Source organism: Psittacula echo (assembly GCF_963264785.1).
Source record: "Psittacula echo genome assembly, chromosome: 5".
Classification (NCBI taxonomy): domain Eukaryota; kingdom Metazoa; phylum Chordata; class Aves; order Psittaciformes; family Psittacidae; genus Psittacula; species Psittacula echo.
Window position 1 is genome coordinate 38,035,283 of NC_137739.1, and position 25,350 is coordinate 38,060,632.

At 38.7% G+C, this 25,350-nt stretch overlaps 1 protein-coding gene across 1 annotated transcript in view; it reads right to left on the reverse strand.

Annotated features, from left to right (window-relative positions):
- LOC308222118 (mucin-5B) overlaps positions 1 to 21,680 on the reverse strand; it is a gene marked incomplete at both ends in the record, with an annotated part of 48,404 nt that extends 26,724 nt beyond the window's left edge. Inside the window, 17 exons of the mRNA XM_080619704.1 lie at positions 127 to 179; positions 1,178 to 1,430; positions 4,496 to 4,622; positions 6,132 to 6,226; positions 7,060 to 7,224; positions 7,917 to 8,054; positions 8,311 to 8,380; positions 9,373 to 9,474; positions 9,935 to 10,073; positions 11,538 to 11,655; positions 12,394 to 12,519; positions 13,854 to 14,079; positions 14,505 to 14,638; positions 16,623 to 16,710; positions 18,047 to 18,161; positions 19,622 to 19,877; positions 21,599 to 21,680. Coding sequence (XP_080475830.1) covers positions 127 to 179; positions 1,178 to 1,430; positions 4,496 to 4,622; positions 6,132 to 6,226; positions 7,060 to 7,224; positions 7,917 to 8,054; positions 8,311 to 8,380; positions 9,373 to 9,474; positions 9,935 to 10,073; positions 11,538 to 11,655; positions 12,394 to 12,519; positions 13,854 to 14,079; positions 14,505 to 14,638; positions 16,623 to 16,710; positions 18,047 to 18,161; positions 19,622 to 19,877; positions 21,599 to 21,680 — 2,287 coding nt within the window. The remainder of the gene's footprint in view (positions 1 to 126; positions 180 to 1,177; positions 1,431 to 4,495; positions 4,623 to 6,131; positions 6,227 to 7,059; positions 7,225 to 7,916; positions 8,055 to 8,310; positions 8,381 to 9,372; positions 9,475 to 9,934; positions 10,074 to 11,537; positions 11,656 to 12,393; positions 12,520 to 13,853; positions 14,080 to 14,504; positions 14,639 to 16,622; positions 16,711 to 18,046; positions 18,162 to 19,621; positions 19,878 to 21,598) is intronic.
- Between the last annotated feature and the right edge of the window lie 3,670 nt (positions 21,681 to 25,350).

Below are 25,350 nucleotides of genomic sequence, written 5' to 3' on the forward strand. Positions count from 1 at the left end.
CAGCACATTTTGAGGAGAAGGCAAAAATGTGTAAGATACTAAAATGTTACAGAAAGTGAGATAAACACAGAAAAACATTATAAATACCAGCTAATACCATAATGCCATTTTTTAACAAAATCTCACCTTTCACCAGGACAGTCTCTCCAATGCAGTCTAATCTTCCTTGAATACATTTGCTAAAAAGATTCCATAAAATGAAACACATCAGCTCTTTGCATATTTTTCTCTCACTAAAGAGAAAGGCATTGCAAAGATTCACTAGTCACACAAATAACAAATTCCTATCAAAATGAGTATTTGGTACAGCTATCAGGTTCACAGACTTAAACTACCATCCCCAGAAGGAAGATTAAGACACACAGCTCTTAAATACTCTTCCTTCATCTGCCACTGGTTTACTGTGTGATTTCCCTAAATCAAATTTTTCCTAAGCATCAATTTTCCACTCCATGGGGTGAGATTAATACTTTCTTAAAGGAGATCTATTAAATTACAAAATGAGTCTGTGTTTCCAAAAAAGTATCGAATCCTCAGAAAAAAATGTGGGATTTGAGAGAGAAAATATGTAGATATCTAAAGATACAAATAAATCATTTGAATAAAACTGTCTTCCTCTGCTATTTGCATTGCTGTCCTGAACTGCTTGAAAATGAGAAAAATAACAATTGTTTTTCACTATGATGCAAATTATTATGTCATTTTTAGTATTTCTACCCCAATTTCTCTTTCCCTCTCTCTCTTCTTAAAAATCTCAGTTTAAAACCAGATTTTTCTTTTTCTGGATTTTTTTTTTTTTTTTAATAGTCTGCAGGATGTTGTGTTGGAGGGTGTTTCTCACATCATGTCTTCATTTCAAAACCAGAAACTCTCTCAAGCCCCCTTACTTCCAGAAAACTTGCTCCCACTGTGTATGGAAATTTTTTACCCAACAATGAGCTTTGCATAGATATAGGCTGTAAACATTATTCTGCTTAACGTGTTTTCAGGTTCTTGTTTGGTAACAGGTAAGGGTTCTTAACCTTTGCTATGGCTGCACTTTCTGCCAGGGAAATATTTGCTTTGGTAGAATCTAGGAGAAGTTTGACATTATTCCTTACAGTAAAGAGACACCATTCAGGGTTAGAGACCTGACACCCCCTAGGTATGCAGCCTTTGCATCGTCAGAGCATCTTACCACATCAGTTTGTCCTCTTGGAAAGAGTTGCCAGGCTGAACAATCTTGCCTTTATAGTAGCAGGGACAGTCATCTGGAGTTACACATTCCTCCTCATCATTGAGGTAGGTCCCTTCAGGGCAACCACAGCCCTCCATAGGAGCGATCTGAACTTTACACAGTGGATCAGGTTCATCCAGCGAGCGGCAAGACTGGTTACAGTATTTCACAGTATAGTTATAAACCATAGTCTCGGGACACTCCTCAGATGGATCTTTGCAAAAGAAATAAACTGGATGTATGGCCTTTTCTGTGCAATCATCGCTCATGCTGTTGATGCAGCTTTCTGCATATTGGTAGCCACAAATGTGCTTTTTTCAAACTATAAGTCCTTGTCTCCCAGTGGTTTGAGGTAAGTCTGCCCACTACATTATATTGAATACTGAAATACTCAGCAGGGTATATCTTGACTTAATAAAAGAATCATTACAATTTTACAATTGGTACAATTTACATTTGTATTTTATACCAAGAACTAAACTAAATAACTTCTGAATTGTAACTCTAGTTAAAAACAAATTTTCTATAATTTACTACTAATTTCTTTGGCTGGGAATAGCTTAAGAAATGAACATATTCTGTAAGGGGTAAATTTTGACGTTAAATGGACAGTGCCAAGGAACTCTGCTACCAAAGAAAGCGTGTTTGGATTTTCATAGATGTCTTGAAGAAAACTCTTGTCCTCCAGGGAAATCAGAAAGAACAGTGTTTAAGACCTCTGGTGGAACAAACAGTTAAATACCAATATCTAAAGAGGTCAGCTGATCCTGTAAGATAGTGAGAAGCTGGTTAATTTTCCCAGGCTACCAAGAAACAACATCTTCAAAACTCTACCATAAAATCTGCAGTAGTGATCCATATGGATGACAGCAAATTTTGTCAGGAAATATCACCCACATTAAGGTTGTGGTTTTCAAGAAAGCCTGGCATCCAGATTCCTCTGAAATTCAACAATAAATGGGGATCTACTCATCTTGGACCTCTTTCTAGATCAAATCCATAGGTTTAACCCCGCAATTGGTTTTCAGATACACACAGATGTACTGGAAGATACAGGGGAGTTGCTCATAGGCAAATGTGCTAATCAGCTTTGCAGCAATGTTATCACTGTATCAGAAATAGGTTCCATGCCTCAGCAAAGCTCTGTATGGTTTTCCAGTCCAGGACCATAGTACACTTTCTTAGATTAATTAACACGTTAAGTTTGTGTACACATTCAAAACCACCACCTCCAAGATCAAAAAACAGTTAGTTTCCTGGTCTTACCTGAGGCAGACACAATATCCTGTGTATAAATCATGCAAGCCATACTCTCCTACTTTATAGGCATACTATGAAGATGCATCAACTGGTATTTGTAGATCAAAATAGGCCAAATAAGAAAGTTATTAATAAAGATGTTGAACATGAGTTTACAACAGATTTACCTGAATGTGTCTCAATTGTTTGCTATTAAAGCAATAAAATATTGTGTTTACTTTCTCCCTTTAACTTTTTCATGGAGGAAAAGGATCACTTTTGGTAAAGTGAGATCTGGTAAGAGAAAGATTATTTGATCTTAGTAATCATGGTCACAGATTTGTAATCTTAGATTACATACATCACAGCTGGAGGCATGAGTGCAGAGAACATGAGCTTATCAAAACCAGCTTCAAGCTAGCTTGCAAAAGGAGCACCAGAAAAGCAGTGCCATGACTTAGCAGAGGCTACTAACTGTGATGGTCTTCTGGGAAACCAGTAACTCAAGTAATGGTTCATGCTTCCACTAAAGATGGTGTCACACACATGCATTGTCAGCCATTAGCTAGTAAGGTTTACTTATTTCATACACACTACTGACTTCAATGTAGACATCCCCTTAAGATATAACCTGTCTTGGATGCTGCCCGCAGCCCAGCACAGCTAGACACAGCTGCAGGAGCCAGAAAGGCCTTTCCATCCCCTGCAATGGTACAGATCACTGAGGGTGACTGTTCTGGCCCATTTGTTCTTTCACTTATGAATAGCGCAACCTTCAATCTTATCATAAGCATGTTCCTGAAAGATTATTTCTTCTTGTAAAGGCCTAAAATGATTGTGCTGATTAAGCCATTAGCATTTTTTTCCCAAGGTTACTGCACTGTTTGAGTTAATATTATCTACTGTGCCATGAGTCCACAGATTTCAATCTAACCCATGCTGCAAACCAGTCTTGCTTTGGCATAAAAAAATGTTAGTAATTCTGTGTTGATAACAAAGCTGCAACTCTGATAACAAAATGGCAACTGTGTCTAGTACATAAATCTTCATGATTCTAGGATAATTTGCTATGGATTACACTGTGTTCCCTCTGAATTCTTTCAACACAGGTTTATTAAATTGCTCTTACTGTAGTCTTAAATGCCTTCAACAAAGCACCATACATTGTTACATTGTTTGTTTCTACTAAATATCTCAGCCATCCTCTAAGTCAAGGCAATTAAATAGATGATAGCTGCCTGAAAGCTGCATAAAAATAATTGTTGTGGTGTTTCCTGTTCAGATATGTTATTAGTCAAGAAACCCATACATCTATTTTCATGTTAATATAGACAAATGTCTCTTGAACTAGCTGACTGCTGGTGAAAAAATAGAAATGTTGAAGTAAAGTTCAGAAACTGGGACTTGTGAGTTTTATTTTCAGCTCTGATACCATCTCATAATAAATTCTGGCGGTGCCATAGAAAAAAAAAACTATGTATGTGGACTCTGAACCATGGATTTAGTGACAATGTGTATGTCCACAAAACTTTCATTCAGTTGTTAGATAGTCCTAAGCTGAAAAAGCCTTTAAACACTTCCACAATCTCAGATATCACCAATATATATGTATTAAAAAACATTACTATTTTACGTGGAAAAATTCAGCCAATGAGAGTGATGCCATTTGTATGAGCAATGTCTGAGACAAGAGGGCTGATATGAAGTTCAAAATAGGTATCAGAATTAAAATACATGGGAAAGCCCATGTGTTCAGAACTAACCTAATTACAACTTCTTGATATTATATACACCTTATAGTCTTTTGCTCCTCTGAGTACTGAATTCACCTAATGTTTACACAAGGAACATGCATCATAAGAGGATGAAGTGGACATGAACTGATTTTGACAGGCAGTTTTTTATAGAATGTATGCGTATTCTGTTTTTCAAAGACCCCCTAGCTTGATGACTAAGTACAAAAGATATTAACTGCCACAGACTGGGATCTCGTGAAGCTCTTCCCCTATATCCCTACCATAGGTATTTTAGGATGCATACCACAGATGTCCTGCCTCCAGCCCTTCAGGGATATGCCTGCTGCAGCACAGTCTCTGGAGTAGGTAGAGAGCACACTACACAGAGCAACTTCACTCTTCTCAGAATTACAGGTGTCATACATACATTTCTAGGAGACAGAAAAGGACATGGGTATTATTAAGCGCAGCTCACAGAAGAAACAGGGAAACAAAGAATCATATAGCAATTCAAAAAGTAATGAACCAATATTTTTTTAAAAAAATATTATTACTGATGAAACTTAATTTGTATTATCCCTAAAAGAAAATGTATGCTAATGAAATACTATCCAAACCTGAGAAATAGGAAATCAATTGCAGTTGTTTAACAATGTATCTAACACTCATAAACAGATGAATAATAAGAACAATAAGGATATTTACAGTTAATTAAAGCACTAAGAAATGTCTATATCAGCCTCCCATGAGGATATACAATCTAGGACAGGTCAAAATATGTAATCTCAAAATATACAGGACTAAAAATACTGCACAGCAATGGCTGGCACTTGTGTATCTACCAAATATGCAGGTAAGATACATGCAATTAAAGGACAGGTACATAACAGAAGATGGTTTAATAGAGAATGGTTAATAGATGGTTAATAGAGAAACATTTGTAATGACATCAAAAGAAATAGCTAGGAAAGTATAAAGCAGATTTAAAGCTCAAGTTCTTTTAATTGGGTGGCTAGACAGAACAACCCTGATACAGCCAGTCACTCAAGAGCAGTAAGGTCATACTGCATAGATGGTGATATATCCTGTCATTACTGATCTCATAGAAAATGTTTTCACAAATCATGGTTTCAGCAGATGTAAAGGACATATCCATAGGAAACTGGTTATTATTTTTCCTTAATTGAAAATTGCAAATTCCTTACTTAACATGAATTCTCAAACAGACATATTTTCTGAGGGAACCTGGGAGAGGTAAAGCATAAGCCATATGTTTAAGGGTACCTGAAGACATTAATTTTTAGGCAAAATTTCATGTTTAGGTATTTTCTCAGTAAATTATATCACACACACACCCTACTTGAATCTTCTGCATTTTACAGAAACCTCTTTACTATTCACATAAATATGGTAACTCTGTAGCTCAGCCAACTTACCCAACAGCTGTAATACCAAGAGTACTTAGGGGCAGCTTCTTGCATTCTAACTATTAGGAGACTAAGATGATTCCAAAGTAATAAATCGTGTAAATACGGGATATAGTCTCCCCTTAGAGATGAATTTTAAACAATGCCAGAAGGAATCCATGGGGCTGAAAAAGCTCTCAGTTCAATTCCACACAGAAACACTGATTTGGCTTTTCAATGAGTGAACAGTTTTCAAGAACAATAAACTCTTTTTTTTCCTATTTTCCTTCTGGATCATGCAACAGAACTGTCAGTGATGGCGGTCGCTTAATATTTTCAAGGCTGCTTTCAAGGTCATAAAAGCCCATGGTGTCTTCCATAAACTCTTATTTTGTAATTTTTCTCATCAGCATAAGTGAACTTCTTTGCAAACAGGCATCAATGTAATCTCCTTCAGTCCCCTAGGCCAGACTGCCTTCATGGCAGCTCAGTCTCTGGGCTAGATTAAACCACCCATTTAGACCAGTGCCTTACCTTGATGTATACTGAAGGCTCTACAACAGAATGGCAGGCAGCAAACACACTGCTTGTATTAGACAGAAGAGAACACCATTGTTGGGCAAATTTTTCTGAAGTGGAAAAAAACCACCATTATCTATAGTCACTTAAACCACATTACTATTTGAGTCAGTGTTATTATCATGTTTCGCACAGAACTAGAATGTCCTGAAATGTTCAGATAATGCTGTAAAAAAATATGGGGAAATAAAATATCAAGGCAACAAGCACAGTTGGATGGTGACCATCTCCCTAAAAGAAAGCTTTCACCTTCCAAGTATTAACATTATTACTGTGGCTGGGCTAGCAGAACATCTGCAAAACCTCCCCATTTTCATTGTTTTCCATCAAAATTTGCTAATTCTTTACATTCAGGCAATTCTTTATAGTCAAGGAACAACACCAAGTATGTAATGATCAGTGAGCTGTATGCCTATGAGCTGCAGCTTTAATTACATGGCAATATCTAGGACAGTACAAACTGAATACTGTATGTAGCCAAACACGATCAAAGTGAGAAACCAGACGGGCACCTACAAAATATAATGCTTGCTGAAGTCAGTGCTGCTGATAACTCATTCCTTTTGCCTTCAGCACAGCTGTAACAACCTAGATTGGATTAAGATCTTGCCCTAATATTGATAACTAAATAAGCTCTGCCTTAAACCTATATTGTTCTTATTGATGCTGTGTGTGCTTTCTGAGTCATGAGTTGGCCCTTTCTCTAGCAGTGCAGTCGTTTTGTTTTAAAAGCAAAGCTGTCACCTCAAAGACCAATGTGCTCTCTATTAATATACTCAAAAGCAGTGGCTTTTGATGTTTATGAGATTTCTAAAGCTTTTCTGGTTATCTGCCATATGAAAATTATTTAGCACTGATAATCCAGGCATGAAAAGCTTGTTACCTTTATCCACGCTGTTTGAACAAGGATCTTCAAAGCTGTCCTCAACATCAAAACAGCTGGCTCTAGTTTTCCATGAGTTACCAAAAGCAGAAGCTGAATCTTCCACAGCTCCAGTGACTGTTCTGAAGTCATCAGTCTGGATATTATTGAAATTGCCACAAAGACCTCGTGTGGATGATGGCAGGAAAAAAAAAAAAAAGGCAAAAGAAAAAAAAATCACTAGTGGAAAAAGGAATGGCTCCTATCAAAACGCTCTTAGCCCTTCTCCTGAGAGAAGCCCATTTTCCTTCACAGATTTCCTGATGGTCCCACAAATCAGACAGCATCCTGTCTTTAGAGTGTTATTATTATTTTTCTGCATTACATTTGCACTTAGTGTTAGCACAAAGATTGGAAGCTGCTTAAATGTGCTTCTGTAAACACTGGCTGACAAAGTGCCTTCATCAAAGGCTTATAAGATAAGGAAATCACAAAAGTAAAACAAAACAGGTAGGAGAGACAGGATTCAATCCCATTACAGAGATAGGAAACAGAAGCACAAAAAGCTTAAATGATGTAAACAGGAGACCAGTGGCAAAACCAAGTACACAATCTGCATCTCAAGTTTCTGAGGAAGGTCTACTTTTACAAATAGGGTCCAAAACACCTGCACATACTAAACATCACAGAGTTATCTAATTTTCTTCAGTAAATTGAAGGGGTTAGCCAACGCTTTGTTTTAGGAAGGCTAAAGGTTTAACTGGGGTTTCTAACATATCAAAATCAATATAAAATCAAATCATTTGTTCACCTCAAGTGATAGACAAGCAGCTATAACTCAGTTTAAGAGTTAACTGGAAAAGCATGATCTTTCCTACCAGATGTGCGATTCTGATAAGAATGATTGACTGTTATGGAGAGCTGCATTACAGGTTTCATTTGCACTTGAATCTGTACTCCAGTTGAACTCAAGATTTTGATGAAAAATGTAGAGGGTCTGAAGATGGTGATGCCATCTAAAGAGGAGAAAAAAGAAAAAGAAAATTAAATATGTGCAATTGCAAATCTTTATGAAGCTGAATAAACAGGAGCTGCCATTTACCAATGCATTCTGTGTAACACAGGAATTCCCAGGGAGTCTCAGACCTAGTAGCCACCCAGGTTAAATGACCTAACAATGAGCAGGATCATATTATTTTCAGAAAAAGGAGGAAGAATCCCTCTGTAAACAAATGTAGGCTATTCTGGGGAAGGTGTGAGAAGGACATTTACCTTTGCTTACTGGCAGCTTCACAATGAAGTTGTTCATGTAGATATTTCCACAGGAACATATTTTTATTGTCTGCAGGGAAAAAGAAAAAAGAAAAAGCCCACAGTAGTGAATGAATATGACATAAGACAGACAACACCAACCTGACAAATTTCATCAAGCATTAAGAAGTAGTGTTTTTAAAACATGGTCATCTCTGCGGTCAATGTAACACGGTGTCTGGATGACCTACAATAACATAAAGCAAATCTGGCGATAACAAAAAATTAAAAACTCTCTCCATAAGCAACAGTTTTGGCTGAGTTCTGTCACATACAATGTTACATGTAGGGTTGGATCTACCTCATTGGAAATGCAACATACCTAAAATGAGAGATATCTGATTCAAACTCCCTCAGTAGTCAACAGAGGAAAACAGGCACCTCCAGAACATCTCATACCTGAGGTGAGCTGACTTGTCCTTTAGATATCCCCATCTTTCCTTACTGACTATAGAAGGAGGTTAGAATGTTTGATCTCCTAACATGGTTGGGGCTGTACCAGTTAAATACCAGGTGGAGAGGATGAATCTGTATAACTTTAGAATGCATGAATACCATCCCTAACTCAGCTTCCACTGAATTCAGCATGAATCATGGCATAATCTTCAGTAGGAGAAGCCTTTGGCCTTAGTTTTGAAAATTTGTTACTTCACTCATGTCATCAGGAAAAACCTCTGGATTCAGAAAAGAAGGAAATCTTTTCTTGTAGAAATTTCAATCTTTCTTTCAAAAAGAAACAAGTGAAAATCTTTAAAGTCATGAAAAGAGAGGGAAAACTGGCAAAGATTTTTAGCCATTTACCTCTAAAGAAATGGAAAAGCCAGAATACAAAAGAACTGGAAAAGAAATAACTCTCATAGAACAAAACCAATAAACGCATGCACTGCATCACTTGCTGGTATTAATCTTGCAGTTTCAGAATTGCAACAGACCAAAATGAGTCCACAGAGTTAGAGAAATCCCATCTTTGAATCTAAATAGAAGTGACATATTATGTGCCACTAACTGAAGCAAGTTACTTACAGTTCTTCCTAGAGTCACTAAGACATTCTTTAAGCAAGTCATTGTCTTTGATGTCCCACACTGGATAATCTCTCCAATTACCACAAATGTATCATCAGTATTCTGAAAAGAGGTGAGAAAAAGGATGTGTAGACATTGTTAGCATGTTACAGCAAAGGAGCCAGAAGAGAAAAAGAGTATCTCTGAAAAGGCTAAAATGCAACAATGAAAGAACTGGGGCACTTAATCGGTAACTGCAAACAGCTTTATTTCATTGCCAAATTCAGTAATGTTCACTGCCTTTCCTTTGCACTGTTTCATTGCTATCAGCCTGTGTGGATCACATATTTGCAGACAGTTCTGTTGAATTCAGTCCTTCTGCAGGAATTTTTGCTCATCCACTTCCTTTCACTTGCAATCCATAGCAAATGGGAAAATTTATGCGGTTTAAGACTGAGCATGTGTTGAAGAGCTTTGCTGGATTTGTGCCACTTAATTAAATGAAGTGATATAAAGCTTCATTACAACTTGATGCTTCATGCTACTCATGAGATTCAGGAGTCAAATGGGAGTTTGTTCCTACCTTAGCTAAGACATAATGGCAGTTGCCATGAAAATTGAATCTCTTATTATCGAACGTTGTTATGTGGAATCCTCCATCTATATTGCAAACGCCAGAACAGGGCAGAGAGATACAGCTCCAGTGGCCTCCTTTGCAGACACTGTACAAAACCCAAAAAAGCGTAGTTAGAATAAACATAACTTTAAAGGAGCAAAGACACATCTGTATCTGAATCCTCACAGATGAAACCTCTTTGTCTTTCTGCCTTATTTGGCTGCTTATTAAATCCATGTGGGAGGAAGACTTTATATTTGGCCCTTAAAGTGTGAAAGTTGAATGCCTCTTAATGAGAGTCAACTGCACTGGGCTTCAAAATAGCTGCTGCAGAAAAACACTGAGTTGAGTAACCAAGAAATGTTTTTTAGGGCCTAAATTGTTTACTTGGCTTTTTAAAGATAGAATTAACCTCTTCAAGCAGGATCTTGCAACATTTTAAGCTACCGATGCAACTGTTCAGCAAGTTGCTGATGCAACATTTCAGCAACTAATTGTGGAGGACCTGAGATAATGAGCGGTTACAATTCTTTGAGCTGTGCTCACAAGAGGAGAACAGCCTGGCCATAGCCTAGCTCAGTTTTTGAAAGGAATAAGTGAGGATGTGGCTAGACAAGAACGATCAAATTCAGTTCCTCAAAATTGCAGCTTTTGAGTAGTATTTCCTCAAATTGCAGGAAATATTCGACCCAAAGAGGCTTGCAGAACATCTGGCTTACCCTATCATGCACCACAGCATATTTCAATCCTCACTACAGTAAAAGTTAGGCCTATGGTCAAGAAATGATGTGGTGTCACAGGAGCTCAAATAACACAAATGACTGTTCATTTATTAGATGGGTATCTAGTAAGAAATAAAACTTTTGAGAATAATATACCTGAGGCCTGATCACCTTTCACTAGTGTAGAGTGGATACGGGTTCAAGCTACAGATTTCTCTCTGAATCAAGTAATTCTTTAGGATCAGGACTTTTTAGATTGGATATTAGGAAAAATTTCTTCACAGAGAGGGTGATCGGGTATTGGAACAGGAAAGTGGTGGAATAACTGTCCCTAGAAGCATTTGAAAATAATGTAGATGAGGCCCTCTGTGATGTGGCTTAGTGGTGGTCTTGACAGTCCTGGGGAAATGGTTGGACTTGATAATCTTAAAGGCCTTTTCCTACCTAGTTCATTCTATGATTCTGTGATTGAGATCCAGGCCTTCAAACATCCTTTTGTAGACCTAGAGGATGTTGGAAATGTAACTTATTGACATGATATGACACCTTGCCACATTTTAGTGGCCAGTGCCTCTGAACTAACCAGAGAAGAGTCTCAGTTTTCCACATTCTGAAATCTTGGGCTCAGGTTTTGCTAGCAGTTCCAGGTGAGGGTGGCAACTATGTGTGGTTGAGGTCTACCTGTAAGTTTTCCTGTACTGTTGAAATTTAGACAGAGAGTTTGCACTATTATTTAAGACAAATGGTAGAAGAGGGGAGGGGAAAGGAGAAAAGAACATAATGCAACCTATCAAAGCTCTGAAATAAATGCCTCTGCTTTGTTAGTGCAAAAAAGTTCACAACAGTACCAGTTTTGGCAGGGAGTGGAGTAGGTCCCTCTGAATGAGTAGACTTTGCCTTGAAACATACAGGGGCAGCTGTCTCTGGGGATGCATTTTTTGCCACCAAGGTCATCAAGGATAGTTCCTGTTCAGACACATTGGCTAGTTAATATTCCTTTGGTGAGTCTGGGAAACACCATCAAGGAAGATTAGAGCAAGGAAAATCTCTGGAGTATTCAGCATTTCTGTAAATGAATGGGATATATTTTAAAAAAAACCAGCCTCTTTCAGGTGCTAGTGGGTGGGAAACATTTTTTAATTAAAAGAAAGCAAGGCAAAACCCAAAGAGTACCTTTGCACATTACTAGAATTTGTCACTGTGAGTAGGATTATCAAGCGCCAGACTGCAAGGGTGAAAGCCAGTTTCCATCCTTTTCTAAGAGTGAATGTAACAGAAATCAGACCCTCATCTTAGCTTCTACTTCATGTGCAAGTTTACACATGCACACAGCTAGCTATGGAGTTATATCACATGACTTCAGCTACAGCAATATCTAGCCTTTTGACAGGGAGGCACCTCAGCTGACTTCACGTGCATTCTTACTGTCTAGAGACCACCTCTCCTTTTTCCACATCTGTACCATTTTTTCATGTCTAGTCCTTAGAAATCTTTCCATCCCCTTCTTCAGTATAAGGATCTTGAATCTTTAGAGACCTACTTCTTTCAAGAAGAAAGTTGTTAAATTATGCTAGAAGAAACAGTTTATTCATCAGTTTTAGTATAAAATGTTAATGAAAAAAAATGCCACTAACTGAAAGGGAACAACCTCCCTCTTTTTTTCCTTGATACGTGTGACGCATTGGAAGAGGTAAACTGCCTTACCAGGAGGACAGAAACAGCCATCTGTACATGGGGCTTTACAAATCTTGCTCCTTTCTGGGTCAGCACATGTGTCAGCGCAGGAGTTTCCACATTCCATGTACACCATGTTGTTTGGGCATTCCTGATCTGCAAGACAAAATTAAAAATGGCGTATGTTAATGGTGCATTTATAAGAGCTCTCATATCAATATCTCACTCCCCAACCCCTTCTTCCTCCTCTACCCCATATCTTGTTTTTAAAAATTTCCAGATGTGTCACGTTTGTTTAACCCTTAAAGGAATTTTTTATGGTTACTTTTACTTCATCTTTGGACAAAACAGTACTGCTGGGAAATAGGAGTTATTTCACATTATTTTACATGCTCAAGCCTGGCTGGGCTGAAGTCATGATGCAAGCAAAGGGCACTGGAATAATTTATGAAGTCATAATAGCTTATTTTTGCCTGAAGCATAAGTCATTCTGGCACTAATTTTCTACCCCTATTCACACCAGCAGTTTGGAGGAACTACCTGTAGACTTCCCTCTAGATTTACAGTGATTTTCTGCTCAGTAGCTGGGACTAGTGAATATGAAAGCACAGGATAAGCTAAGGACAAACACATTAGACTTCTCAGAAACTTCGGAATAGACGTCAACTTTTTAAAAAACGTTATTCATCAGTTAACTGTTGTCCTGGGTTCAGCAGTAGCAGTCAGTTTTTCTCCTTCTTAGTAGCTGTTGCAGCACTGTGTTTTTGACTTTCAGCCTGGGAAAAAAGCTGATAACACCGATGTTTAGACTGACCAAGGACTTCGTGAGTCTCATGCTCTGCCAGGGAGGAGGAGAATCTGGGAGGAAGCAGGGACAGGACACCTGACCCAAACTAGCCAAAGAGGTATTCCATACCACAGCACATCATGCCCAGGATGTAGAACTGAGAGTTCCCGGAAGGGCTAGATCACTGCGGGGTGGGGGCGAGGTACCGGTTGGTGAGCGGTTGTATTCTCTTCCTTGTTATTTCCTTTATCATTATTACTATTAGTGGTAGCAATAGTGATTTGTGTTATACCTTAGTTATTAAACTGTTCTTATCTCAACCTGTGGGAGTTGCATTCTTTTGATTCTCCTCCCCGTCCCTCCAGAAGCGGAGGGAAGAAAGGTGGGGGGGAAGTGGACTGCGTGGTTCTGATTTACGGCCTGGGCTTAAACCACGACAACTGTGCATGGAAAAATTCAAAAAATTAACTGGAGAAAATGTAGCCGTAAGGAGGAGGGGGACAATATTAAGATATAGTTCTAATTCTAGGAGCAAAATCAAGTTAAATTTGTAGAAGCTTTTCCATTAACAATGTCTCTGTGAAAGTACTTCTGCAGATTGATTCACAGTAGTTACAATAGCTCTTAGCTTTGCTCTGCTGGGATCAGAATATATGTGCATACATCTAACCCGAAAGAAATCTCCACAGCAGCAGTTACTTACAGCAAAGTTCTTTGGTTCTCCATTCCCCAGGGTCTCCTTTCCTGAGGACACAATCTCGAGAGTACTGGTTTAAAGTGCTACATATGCAGCTGGAAACCAAGTCAAAGTGAGAAGAATTAACTGCACAGTGGCACATATCCTCAGTGCAGGTCTCTACATAGTCATCAAAAGCAACGATTTTGGGGCAGTTTCCAAAACGAGACATAAGCTTCTTGCATCTTTTTCTCTGTAAAATGAAAAGAAGGAAAAGAAAAGCAATACTTGACATTTAGCAACTTTCAGGTTCATGGATGTGCATCCCAATTTTTGATGACACAATTCCAGGGTCACAGGATAACTCAGACTGGATGGGACCTCAGGAAACTATTCAGTCTAACTTTGTCATTACTTCCTTTCTCATGGACTAGAATATGTCATTCAACTGTGCATTTTCCCACTATCTATTTCCTTATATGTATATCCTATATATTTCCTTATATCCTATTATAATAGGACATTGTTTCTGCTATAAGACAAACATTTTGCTCAGACTCAGGGGTAGACTGCTGAAAAATTCAGGTCAATGCATACTCTGTAACTAACACTTGTTTGAACAGTCTCACCAGCGCTGTAGTTCAGGAGCATTTATACTTCTTGGCCACACATACTTACATATTTACTGCATCTATTGTCTTCCCTCCTAGGATGTCTTCCAGTGTGGTCATCTGGACTCACATCAGCACACTTTTCTGATGGATCCTCTACTTTGTGGAAGTTCCCAAACTGCCTTGGATGCATTTTATACCCTGCAAAATCCCCAAATGTATCTGAGTATCTGCTTGCAATTATTTAAATCACTTAATGTGCTGTAAAAATGCTCTTAATCTTTGGGCTCTAAGGCAATATGCTCTTCACCAAATGCCCAAATTTAACAAGAGCATCTATATTATAGAAGATGGCAAGCTGGTAGGACTTCCATTGAGCTACAACCAGGAATCTGGCACACTTGTATCAAGGCCTGCCATCAGCCTGGGCATTTATAACCAATCACATGAAACTCTTGACCTTTCTGTTGTACATCATCACTTCCAAATACTTGTATTCATTATGGGTGTGTTTGATCTTACAGAGTTTTGCATTTGCATGTGTAATGATCATATATTTTAATTTGCCTTCTACTACCACAATCTAGTACAGCTGTAGGTGTAAATGTAATCATCTGGAAACCTATATTTATAGGCTAGAAAAGATGAGAAGTGGAAGCAGGAGGAAGTCAGGCACATAATACATATATGTGACCATTATACTAGCTTAAGGGGTGCTTTTTCCCAAAGCATTACCAGACACTTAATCCTGGATTTAAGAAATATTTCTAACAAAGTTTTAAACTTATATATTTTTATGGAGAGTATGCATAAATAGCTATTCTCTGATTTTTTTTTTTTTTTTTTTAGGGTTTAATAGACAGATTTTTGACCAAGTCTATGCCCTTATATTGGGTCAGTCCCTTAACTAAGTGTAGGCCTGAGAGAATAACTTCCACAAAAGAGTTGTTTTCAGGTCCTTTGCCACTAACTTTTCTGGAAACAGAAATCCTTGTAGTTTGCCAAGGATCTCAACTCACATTAAAGAATATGAAGAATAAAGTTCCAAGAAGAGATGCTCCACGGAGAAACTGGATTTTTCTTCCTGATATTTATTTTTCCCTCAAGAGAAAGGAGTCTGAAAGTGAGAATAAGTTTTGGAATTTTATGTGCAGTAGATCTTAGCCTGTGCAGGCAGAATGACTGCTGCCTGCTTAGCGCAGGCAGAAGGATGTATTCAGGGTATAAAGGAAGGACATGGGAGGCCACTTGCTCCCCAGGCATGGGAACCTGTTACTTGTGCAACCAGAAACATAAAAGAACAGCCTGCTTTTCTTACAGCAATGCTTCTCAGTAGCAAACTGTTCAGAAAAAATTAAGCGAGCTTTAGTTTTTGTCTACTATGCTTATCAAGTAAGGAGCAGAAACATGACTAAGATACATCCAGAAAGCTTAATATGAAATATGACAATGAACCCCAAATTTATCACTACAGGTGGTATTTTTAACAAATCTCAGGATTCTTTCTGAATTGGTGAGGTAGATGAAAATACTTTCCTGATGATTTAAGAAGCCCAAGTATTACATGAAGGTTACAAAGTTATAACTTTGGCTTCAGTTCTGTAGCTAATATCCCAGGATGCAGCTTTCTTTCCACTCAGGAAAGAGTAGGATCGGCTGCAGGGTTTTAGCCTCTGCTGTTTGCTGTGCAGGCCTCTTTCCAGTCCAGTGCAGTATCTGAAGTTGTCAGTGGACGGCGCCATGGCTTCTGCAAAGATGCTCAGTGAAATCTCTCTGGTTCAGTGGTGAAGCTTTCATTTCATTACGGAGGCAAAAATAATCATACTTGATACCCAACTGTATTAAAATTATCAAAATAGAAGGACAGAAAACGCACCTGTGCCTGATTTTAGAATACAAGTTCCTTAAAGTTTCCTACTGTAAGTGGGAAACCTGGCAATGTTACTGCATGATAGCAGGCAGTTAATTTCGATCACAAAGTTTGAGACTCTTGCAAGTTTGCTAACATTAGAGGAACTCAGATCATCCCAGAACATCCCTAAAATACATCTCCTGTATATGGAGTTCATGTATTTCAGTGTCTATCAGCAAATCTGAAACCCTGCTTAGAGGAAACTGATATCAAGTTTCATGTCAAGTATTAACAGTTCTATCCTATGTGGAATATGCTGTATTCATGACCTACCATCCAAAACCAAATCATTCTTCTCACTGCCGTCATAGTTCCCGCATAGACCACATATTTTCTCTTTATATGTTTCTTCTAGGTCCAACTACAAAACAAAAGGAAAGAGGAAACCCAGAGTTTAAAGGCTTTTTACCACATCTGCAGCACATGTTACAAAGTGGTCTGCAACTGGAAAGCACAGTAGGAGAAATGCTCATTACCAGTTCGTAGCAGTTTCCTTTTCTGTTACAAACCTGCCATAGAACTTACATGCAGACAGGTTTAATTTAACTGGGAAGATAATCCCCTAGCAACTGTCATTCTAACTGAAGTATGTTGAATACTGCACTAATCCTTGGACCACTGCCTCCCAATATAGAGACACTAGTATATAGACATGTGGTACCTCTTGCAAGGTACCACAGCTCCACTCTGGGGAGGTTAGATAACTAACCCGCTGGATGCTGAAAACAGCAGTTTCTGGTCATCTTTTAATCATACCTAAGGCTTTTTCTAGTCCATACGCTAAACAGAAAACAGTTTTTCTGGGAGTGGGTCTGTCCAGCATAACTTGTTCTGCCCATACTCAGGGGCAATAAAGAACTAGGTTAGCACATTATTGTCTTGCTCCATGAAACTGTTGCACCTAATCATTCCTACATGCTTGGAAGGTAGTACTTGCGCCATTCAGGACCACCAAATAAAGGTGGTGCTTTTCCTACAAGTGTGTCACCCTAAAATTGTGTCCACTGTACAGGGATGCCTGTAATACTTCAGTTGATAATTTTACAGGGTAAGGGGGGAAGAAAATATTTCATTAAATGAGAATTTGAATACCACTTGATTGCTTCCTGATTTTTTTCTTCTCTGTATTCACCTTCTACTCTGTCTCTGAACTGCAAAACATGACATACAACTTTCATTTATTTACTCAGTCCTGATCATGGAAGATAAGCATTCACAGCCAAAAATGTTAATGTACTGTTGCAGAAAACTGTATTTTAGGGTGGATATATAGAGGGGAAATTCCACATAACGAGGTTTTGGAATGAGAGAGACCACCACACAGAGAGGCTGAACCGTCCACATAGATTAGTTTCCCACACAAGATGTGCATTGAGTCGGAGGATAACTAACAAGTCAGAGCTGGAGGGACTAGCTGTGCTGCTGCCAGAGCCCCATGGCGGAATTAGATAACTACAGATGTATTATCTCCAGGGTTAACAGTGGCACTTTTTGCCAAATAAAATGAGTTGGGAACACCTAGGGGTTGTGACTACATGTCCTTTCCCCATGACAATATTACCTAGTTTGGTAAGTCCCTATCAGCTTATTGATAAAATGATATAATCTCTTATATTAACATGGTGCCTGCATCCAACTCTGCTTTTCATCATTGACAAGGTTCACCATGAGAAAAACAACTAACTGGTTGTTCATACTAGGAGAGTGTCAGCCCAGTTCCACTTGAGTGTCAGGCCCAGCTTGGAAGTGACTTGGAAGTAAGTACAGGTGTCCTCAATCAGGATGCTCTTCAAGCTGAAGGGCATGTGGATCCTGGAAATTGGACGGAACAAAACAGATTGCATTGAAAAAAAGTCTGATTAAGTCCTCTCAGAGATATAAGAAGAAAAAGTAGAGACAAAAGGATGTAAATAAGCCATAGGGACATTATTTTCAATGTAAACCTTCATTCACTCACTTCATTAAATTTAAGGTGTGATCACCTTGTCCACTGTGACCTTTTACCACCCTTAATCAATAACACAGTGTATTTTGGTCATGAGTGTGTCAATACTACATTAGCCACTCAACTGATATCAGTGCAGCTCTGCTTTTTTACATGTCCTGAGGACCTAACCCAGAAGGAGCAAGATCACAACACAAGGATATTGCAGGCTGTCTTAATCCCTCCAGGTTTTCATTGACATTCAGGATTCACAGAGGTGTGAAAAGAGCCCTGTTTTGTTACTCATGTGCTAACATGACTCAGACTTACATTACTTTTTCATTTCACCAAGACAATAACCATCTATTTTACCAGAGCCTGAAAAACTTAGAAAAATCAGGAAATGGCTGAAAGATGAGATTTATTTCTCCTTTGATTTAGAAAATATATCTGGGCTTTGGTAATATAATTACAACTGAGTGATGCTATTCTATGTTTGGTCATTTCTAGAGGACTGTCAAGAGAAGACAGCCTATAATCTTGTAATTTTCTCTCCAACAAGCTTATGAGGGTTTTTTCCAAAGTCAAAGCTTACCTTGGCCCTTCGTATCTATATGCTGTGGTTAGGTAACTGCACTTCTCATGCTGGCTGCCCTTAAAATTGTGCTCAACTTTCAGCTACTGTTGCACATGACTCTTCACTTATGGAGTATTTTTAACTTTCTGTGTGCAGCTTGTTTTCTGGTTCATTTCAGATTGTAACTAGAGGTGTGGATTTTTACTTCTGAAACTTCTGTCTTTTGTGTAAGAAGATCCCAAGGCAAGCTGTGATCTGCAAAGCAGTGCTATTTTCTAGACTAATCTATCTGGAAACAGAAAACTTTTTCTAAGAGGACCATCTGTTCCTGAACAACAACATACAACAGTAGGGTTAGCGCCACAGAAATAGTGTTTTGAGAAAAAAAAAACAAAACACAAATACAAAGTTACTACAAAATCAAAATCTTCAATAAATAAAGTGTTGATTTTATCTCCTTCATTCCATCCCTCACTCCCAAATCAAAGCAACATTAAGGAAATCTATGCATTCTGTTTTTATAACATACATATCGCCTTTTGCTTAATATGTTCATGTTGATCCCTAGGAGATGTAGTTTATGTGCTTCTGGTCTCCTCCTCCACTATGGGGTAGACTATTTGCAATACCTTATTCAAAGTGCTATGAATATCATACACAGCCATTTGCACCTCTGCAGAATAGGACCCCTTTCTAGACATACAATCTCCAATGCTAATACATAACATTAAAATCGATGCACAAGAAAACAACAGTATGGCTTTTACTCACTTGTTCCCATTCACTGTGATGCCTGTCTCCTTCACCTCCAAGATCACTCCATCAATAGTGACAGTGAAGTAGATCAGGAAGCTATTCTTGTTACTGCGCCTGATTTGGATGTTAAAGTCCTGGTAACTGTCATTGCAGTGCGAAGCGAAGACATATGTGCAGGTTCCAGGAAAAGTGAATTTAACATGGTCAAATGTATGAAAGTGGAAATTGCCCCAGGTGGCACATTCACTCCTACTGACGGTAGAGACCTGGACTAAAGAAAAAGTCATAGGAGGGAAGCTTAGAAATTCAACCCACATGAGGTGCTTTACCTTTTTTGGTTGAAAAACATTAAAGGAGAGATTTTCAAAGGCAAAAAAATGTTAACTCCTGGAAGATACTAGCATATGGGAAGGAGTTTCATCTCACTGAACTTTTGAAGTCCATGCCAGAGATACTTCCAATGTAAGCAGATGAGCCTAGTCTCCTTTGAAGTTAACAGTGAGAAGCAGAAGAGGTTCAGCTTCCCTACCTTACATATCCACCTAGGAAGAAGATGCTCCAAGATAGCATGTTTTTCTCCATTGTCTATCAAGGTTGCTGAGGCATGCCAGTGCAGATGGCAACCCTCAGCATTTACACTGTAGATACATTTACACCATAGATATGTTTACACTGTAAATATCTAAAGTGAAGTGAGGGAAATCCCATCCTGGCTGCCTAAATCTCATTTTTACTTTTGAAATACTGCTACTTAACACAGGCAGGATTTTGGTCCAAAGTCTTGAATTGAGTCCCTTCCAGGGCATACCATGGGTGGCATGACCCTTCAGCAAAATGACAGCCGCTAACCTTAGCAGTTGAGGCTGCCACCAGCTTCAGCAGTTGGCTTAGAGCTATTTCTTTTTCCTTTCAACCAAAACTCGTATCTTGGACCTCTGAGCTGTACCTCTGTCAAAGGTGTATATATATATATATATATATACTTGAAGTGCATATAAGACACCACTTCAGAAAGTAGTTTTCATACTGCACAAAGCCAGTATGAGTCACCTTGAATTAAATAAGATGTGCTTGCTACAGAATGTTTTCAGCATATCTTCTAGGCCAATCTCAAAGAACGACAAAAGAAAATGGGCAAATTCCTTTGTATTGTTATGTAGCATGTTTGGGAAATTCAATGTAGCAACATCCATCACAGATCAAATGAGAAACAGTCATTAATATTCTCTGTGAACTTTAAGATTTTGCTAAATATTCCTACGTAAGAACCAGCAAGTGAACAATGAAAAATTCATATCTTGATGTTAGAAATGTGCAACACAAACTCCAGTGCCAAGAAGTCCTTACAGAAACAGCTTTTTAAAAGGACTGGAAATTGCCATGGGTGTTTGCAGCTCTGAAGTGGAGTAGGGAAATTTAGCCCTTTTCTACACAATAACAAGAAGAAATAAGAAAGTTTGGCTATTCTTGAAGGTGGAGCTGCTAGAATTACTGAGACGGTAATAACTGTCACGTAAATTGTTTGTGTATTAAGCAACTGGCTAAAGTATAAGACATTCAAAACCAAACCAGGAGGTAACAGTGCAGCAGACCACAAAAAATGTGATTAATCCTAATGCAGTATTTCATACTGGTCAATCAAGCCTAGCAGGCATTATGGTAACATACTTCTTCTGCAAAGAATATAGGTCAAATGTGTTGAAAAGAGTGTCACTATTTTATTACGATTCAAACTGCATCCAGCAAGTCTCCTCTTTAAGATTAGTTGCTTAGGACATAAAACAGTTGATAATCTACCTCGTAGTGGAAAAAAAAAAGTAAACTACTTAAGTGGTTGACATTAAGGATGAAAATGTAAAATGTTAAACAAATATCTGGCATGCCTACAGCTCTTTCATGAACATGTTACACATTTTAATTTGACAACTCTATTTGTCACCTATGGGGAGCTATATGTGAGCAAATAATCTGAGAATTAGATTTTTTTCTTACCTATCTGAACTGGTTCTTTGCCGCTGCAACAACTCCAAATTAGGCAAAAGATCCAAAATGACCTCCCCTTTTTTATATCCATCTTGCCATGCAGTGGTGACTTGAAAATCCTTCCAGAGAAGTGGTTTTTTTCATGGCTTATAGGCACATATTTATACTCCAGGAATTTGGCATGAGAACAAAACATTGATGGCAGGGTCCCTGAAAGGTGGAGCTTCATTCAATTTTCCTTCAGTGGTTCGTGTTTAGCACCCAACAACCTCCTGTATTTCAGACAAGTATTCAGTTCACTCTTGCTTTATGCGGAGATAAAGAGCTATACTTTTATTACTTCTTTTCTTTTATATAGGTCCCCCCACTGCTACATAGTTGTTTTTTCTTTGTCAACAATAGCTTTTATTTTTCATAATATCTGATTTGTAATAACCAATCATAGACCTCTTTCAGAGCTTTTCTCTGGCTTGCACATAACAAAACTCCCCCAGCTCAAGAAAAAGTGTTGCCTCTGTTAGCTCGATGGTGACTTCTAAGTGTTAGAGCAAAAAATGTCAGGTCAGGTGTAATGTATGGTTTATTTGGAGCAAAAACTTTTGGAAGGAGGGCAAATTTCTTTAAGAAGTACATACAAAATATCTAACAAAAAAAGCCAGAGGTTTACTGCTTCAACAGACCAGGAATGATATTGGTTCACAAAGTGCCAACTTCTCACCTCTGCACAAATGGGATTTAATAGCACCACTCAGATATACAAGTCAATGCATTCTTTATGCAGAGAGGTAATGGTTTCTCCAAACATCATGAGGCAGCAGTGCCCAGCTCCCACCAAACTGTACATCACATTCCTTCACCTCCTAAATTATGCTGCTGCAAAAGGGTCCTTTGGTACTATCAGAGTGTTTTACATGTGACATGCTCCTAGAAAATCCAGCAGGCTCAGTCATGAGCTGATCTACATTCCATTGTAGGACATTTCTTATATATCCTGTCATAGATGTTTGACGTCAGCAATTTTAGGGTCTCTTTCAGAGATTTACTTGCTCTGTTGGCACAAGCTGACCTAGGATTTCTTCACTTTATCAGTGCTATGGGGGAACTCCTGAGACAGAAGAAGCCCTTCACCTAGTCCCAACAAATCAAACACAGGTAACAGACATTCCCACACTTCCAACTGTTCCGTGCCCTTTTGGGAATACACAATGCCAGAATGATTGTCAGTATTAGGTGGGCACAAATACAGTTTAATGTGGACTTAGATTTCACCTTTGTTGCAAGTCCTCAGGTCAAGTCTGTCCATGCACGCACTTTTATCTGGTTGGCAGACAGTAAGCTGGTCCTTGAGAACTGTGTCCTTCTCACTGCTTTAACAAGCTTTCCAGCATTTATAAAGTTAAGCGTCCTAAAGCTGTCCCACTGCTTCTTTCAGCTGTTCTCCCTACATAGTAAAGAGCCACTTACTAAGTGGCTTGCAGAATTGCAGGTGTGAATGTCTGCCCCATGATTTGCTGCTGCTATTGCTTTTAAGAAAATCCTGCTCTAGTAGGTGAGAGCATTGTGCACTACATGAAACATGAGTTCATGTTACCCCTTTCCCACTGCCAGTGTCCCATTAATTCCATTGTCAGTCACACTTCAGGCAGGGCAGTACTGGAAGGTAAAGTTTGTTCTTGAAGCCCTGCCATTTTGGCTGGAATACAGAACCAACAGAATACAGATTTATGACACTGCTGATGGAAGTAATATGCTTCTGCTGTTTTTCCTTTTTATCACAATGCATCTTTCCTCCTGATTCCTATCCAAGTAGTTACAAAGTAAACCAGAAGAACATCTGGTAGATAAACTGAGCCACAAGAATATGGCATTATCGGTATAAGGATAATCTGAAACTGTATACATTGCATTAGTAACACTACAATTCAGCAGATAACTCCAATTCAGCAGATGGTAACTTTCAAGCTGAGCTCTTGTCCAGGCCACAGAACAGTGTTAATATCAGGTGTGGGGAAGGGCTGTGAAGCCCAGGAGAAAAAGCACATAGGTCGGTAGATCACAAACACTGGCTAAAGAGCTTAGTTGAGATAAAGATGGAAAGCCGAAACCTATTAATTTTCACAAATCAGTATTTCCCAAATCACCCAAATAGGGTGATCTGTAACAGGCAGCAGAAAAGCAGGGAATGGATCTCTGTAATTAATTGTTGATTACAATACATGAAGAATGCCTTCAGTATTTTAGAGCTTAATTGAGGATAAAGATGGAAAGCTGAAACATACTAATTTTCCTAAATCAATGCTAATGTCAAAATGCAAATGCAGAACTCTGCTGAGGCAGAGTCCGTCTTTTAGTCATGATCCTCTTCCTTCCCCATTCCCACCTGGGCAATCAAGACACTTCTTTCATTCATATTGATATAAAAGCAGAAAGAAGAAAAGGACTCTAGGAGCATGATTCCTGACCCTAGAAAAAAAAAAAAGAAAAAAATTCCTTCATTCCCAATGGGCAGAACAAAAGCAGCAGAAACCACATATGAACTACTTGTGAAAGACAGCCTTCAGGTTGGAGTAGTCCTTAGATGAAAAAGACATGATGAAGCTGACCACTGCAACTCCCAGCACTTTGTCTTCTATGTGTTGGGTGGTTCAAGGGCATGGCAGGGTGGTCATGAATGATGAGCTGAGGCATGATTTTCCCCTGCAAGCCCTGCTTAGCACTTAGGGGCCTGGGAAGAACATGAACAGCGTATGTTAAAACTGTGTCCAAGGAACAGACAAAATAAAACAATTCACTATACCACCATCCACTTATGCTTCACTTAGCAGAGAAATTAATACCAGTTATCTGGGATCCTCCTCAGAGAAAAGAAAGAGCACATCTCTTGCTACTCAGAAGAACAGGAAACCCAGTCGTCATGTTCTGTACCTAGCCATTTTCTTACCTCTGCTTGTCTGCTCTGCCATTTTTGCCATTCCTTTGCCATTTCTTGGAGAGCAGGATTCCTGTCAGTGACTAACCAGAGCTGCTGCTTCTGGCTTCTCCACAGAAAGTGCTGCCTATATTCCTTAGAAATCACTGGATGCTTCAATCTCCTGCAATGATTTCAGGGCTACTGACAGTATATTTGCATTCAAATAAAGTTTTTACATTAAAGTGCTGCAACACTCAGGTTTTCAGAAGAAGTACATGGTAGATTTTCAGAAAGAAATTCAGACTGACAGGGAGTTTGTGGGTATGTTGATCACTTACCACTGAATCATTGCTATTACAGGCATGCTACTTATAACTATCGCTCCTGCAGTGACATACCAGGATTAATAACTCTTCCTTTTATTGGGCCCTGTGGCATAAGAGACCTTCACACTGCTGCAGCTGTACTAGCAATAAGAACAATTCTTCTTAACCTCCTTGCAGCCCATTTCATGGATCATTTGCCATTAAAGGGTATGTGATTTTAGTAAATACAATAGGTAAATATTAACTCAGCTTCTTTATCACCACTGACTTACTGGAGATAAACCATCATGAAGCTAATGTAACACACCAGTGACTCACAACTTGTTTTTTCATATAAACCTGGTAAAAGGCACTGAAATTAGGGGCATCTGGTGGATTAATGCCATTTATAGGCAGCTACTGTACCGAAGCCTGGAAGTTGTATTTTTATCACACTCCACTGTCGAAAGGGGATCCCATACTGTGAAGTGTTAAGGCTAGCAAGACTTTTGTCTGGTAGCCTTAACACCACCCTAGGTCAGTCC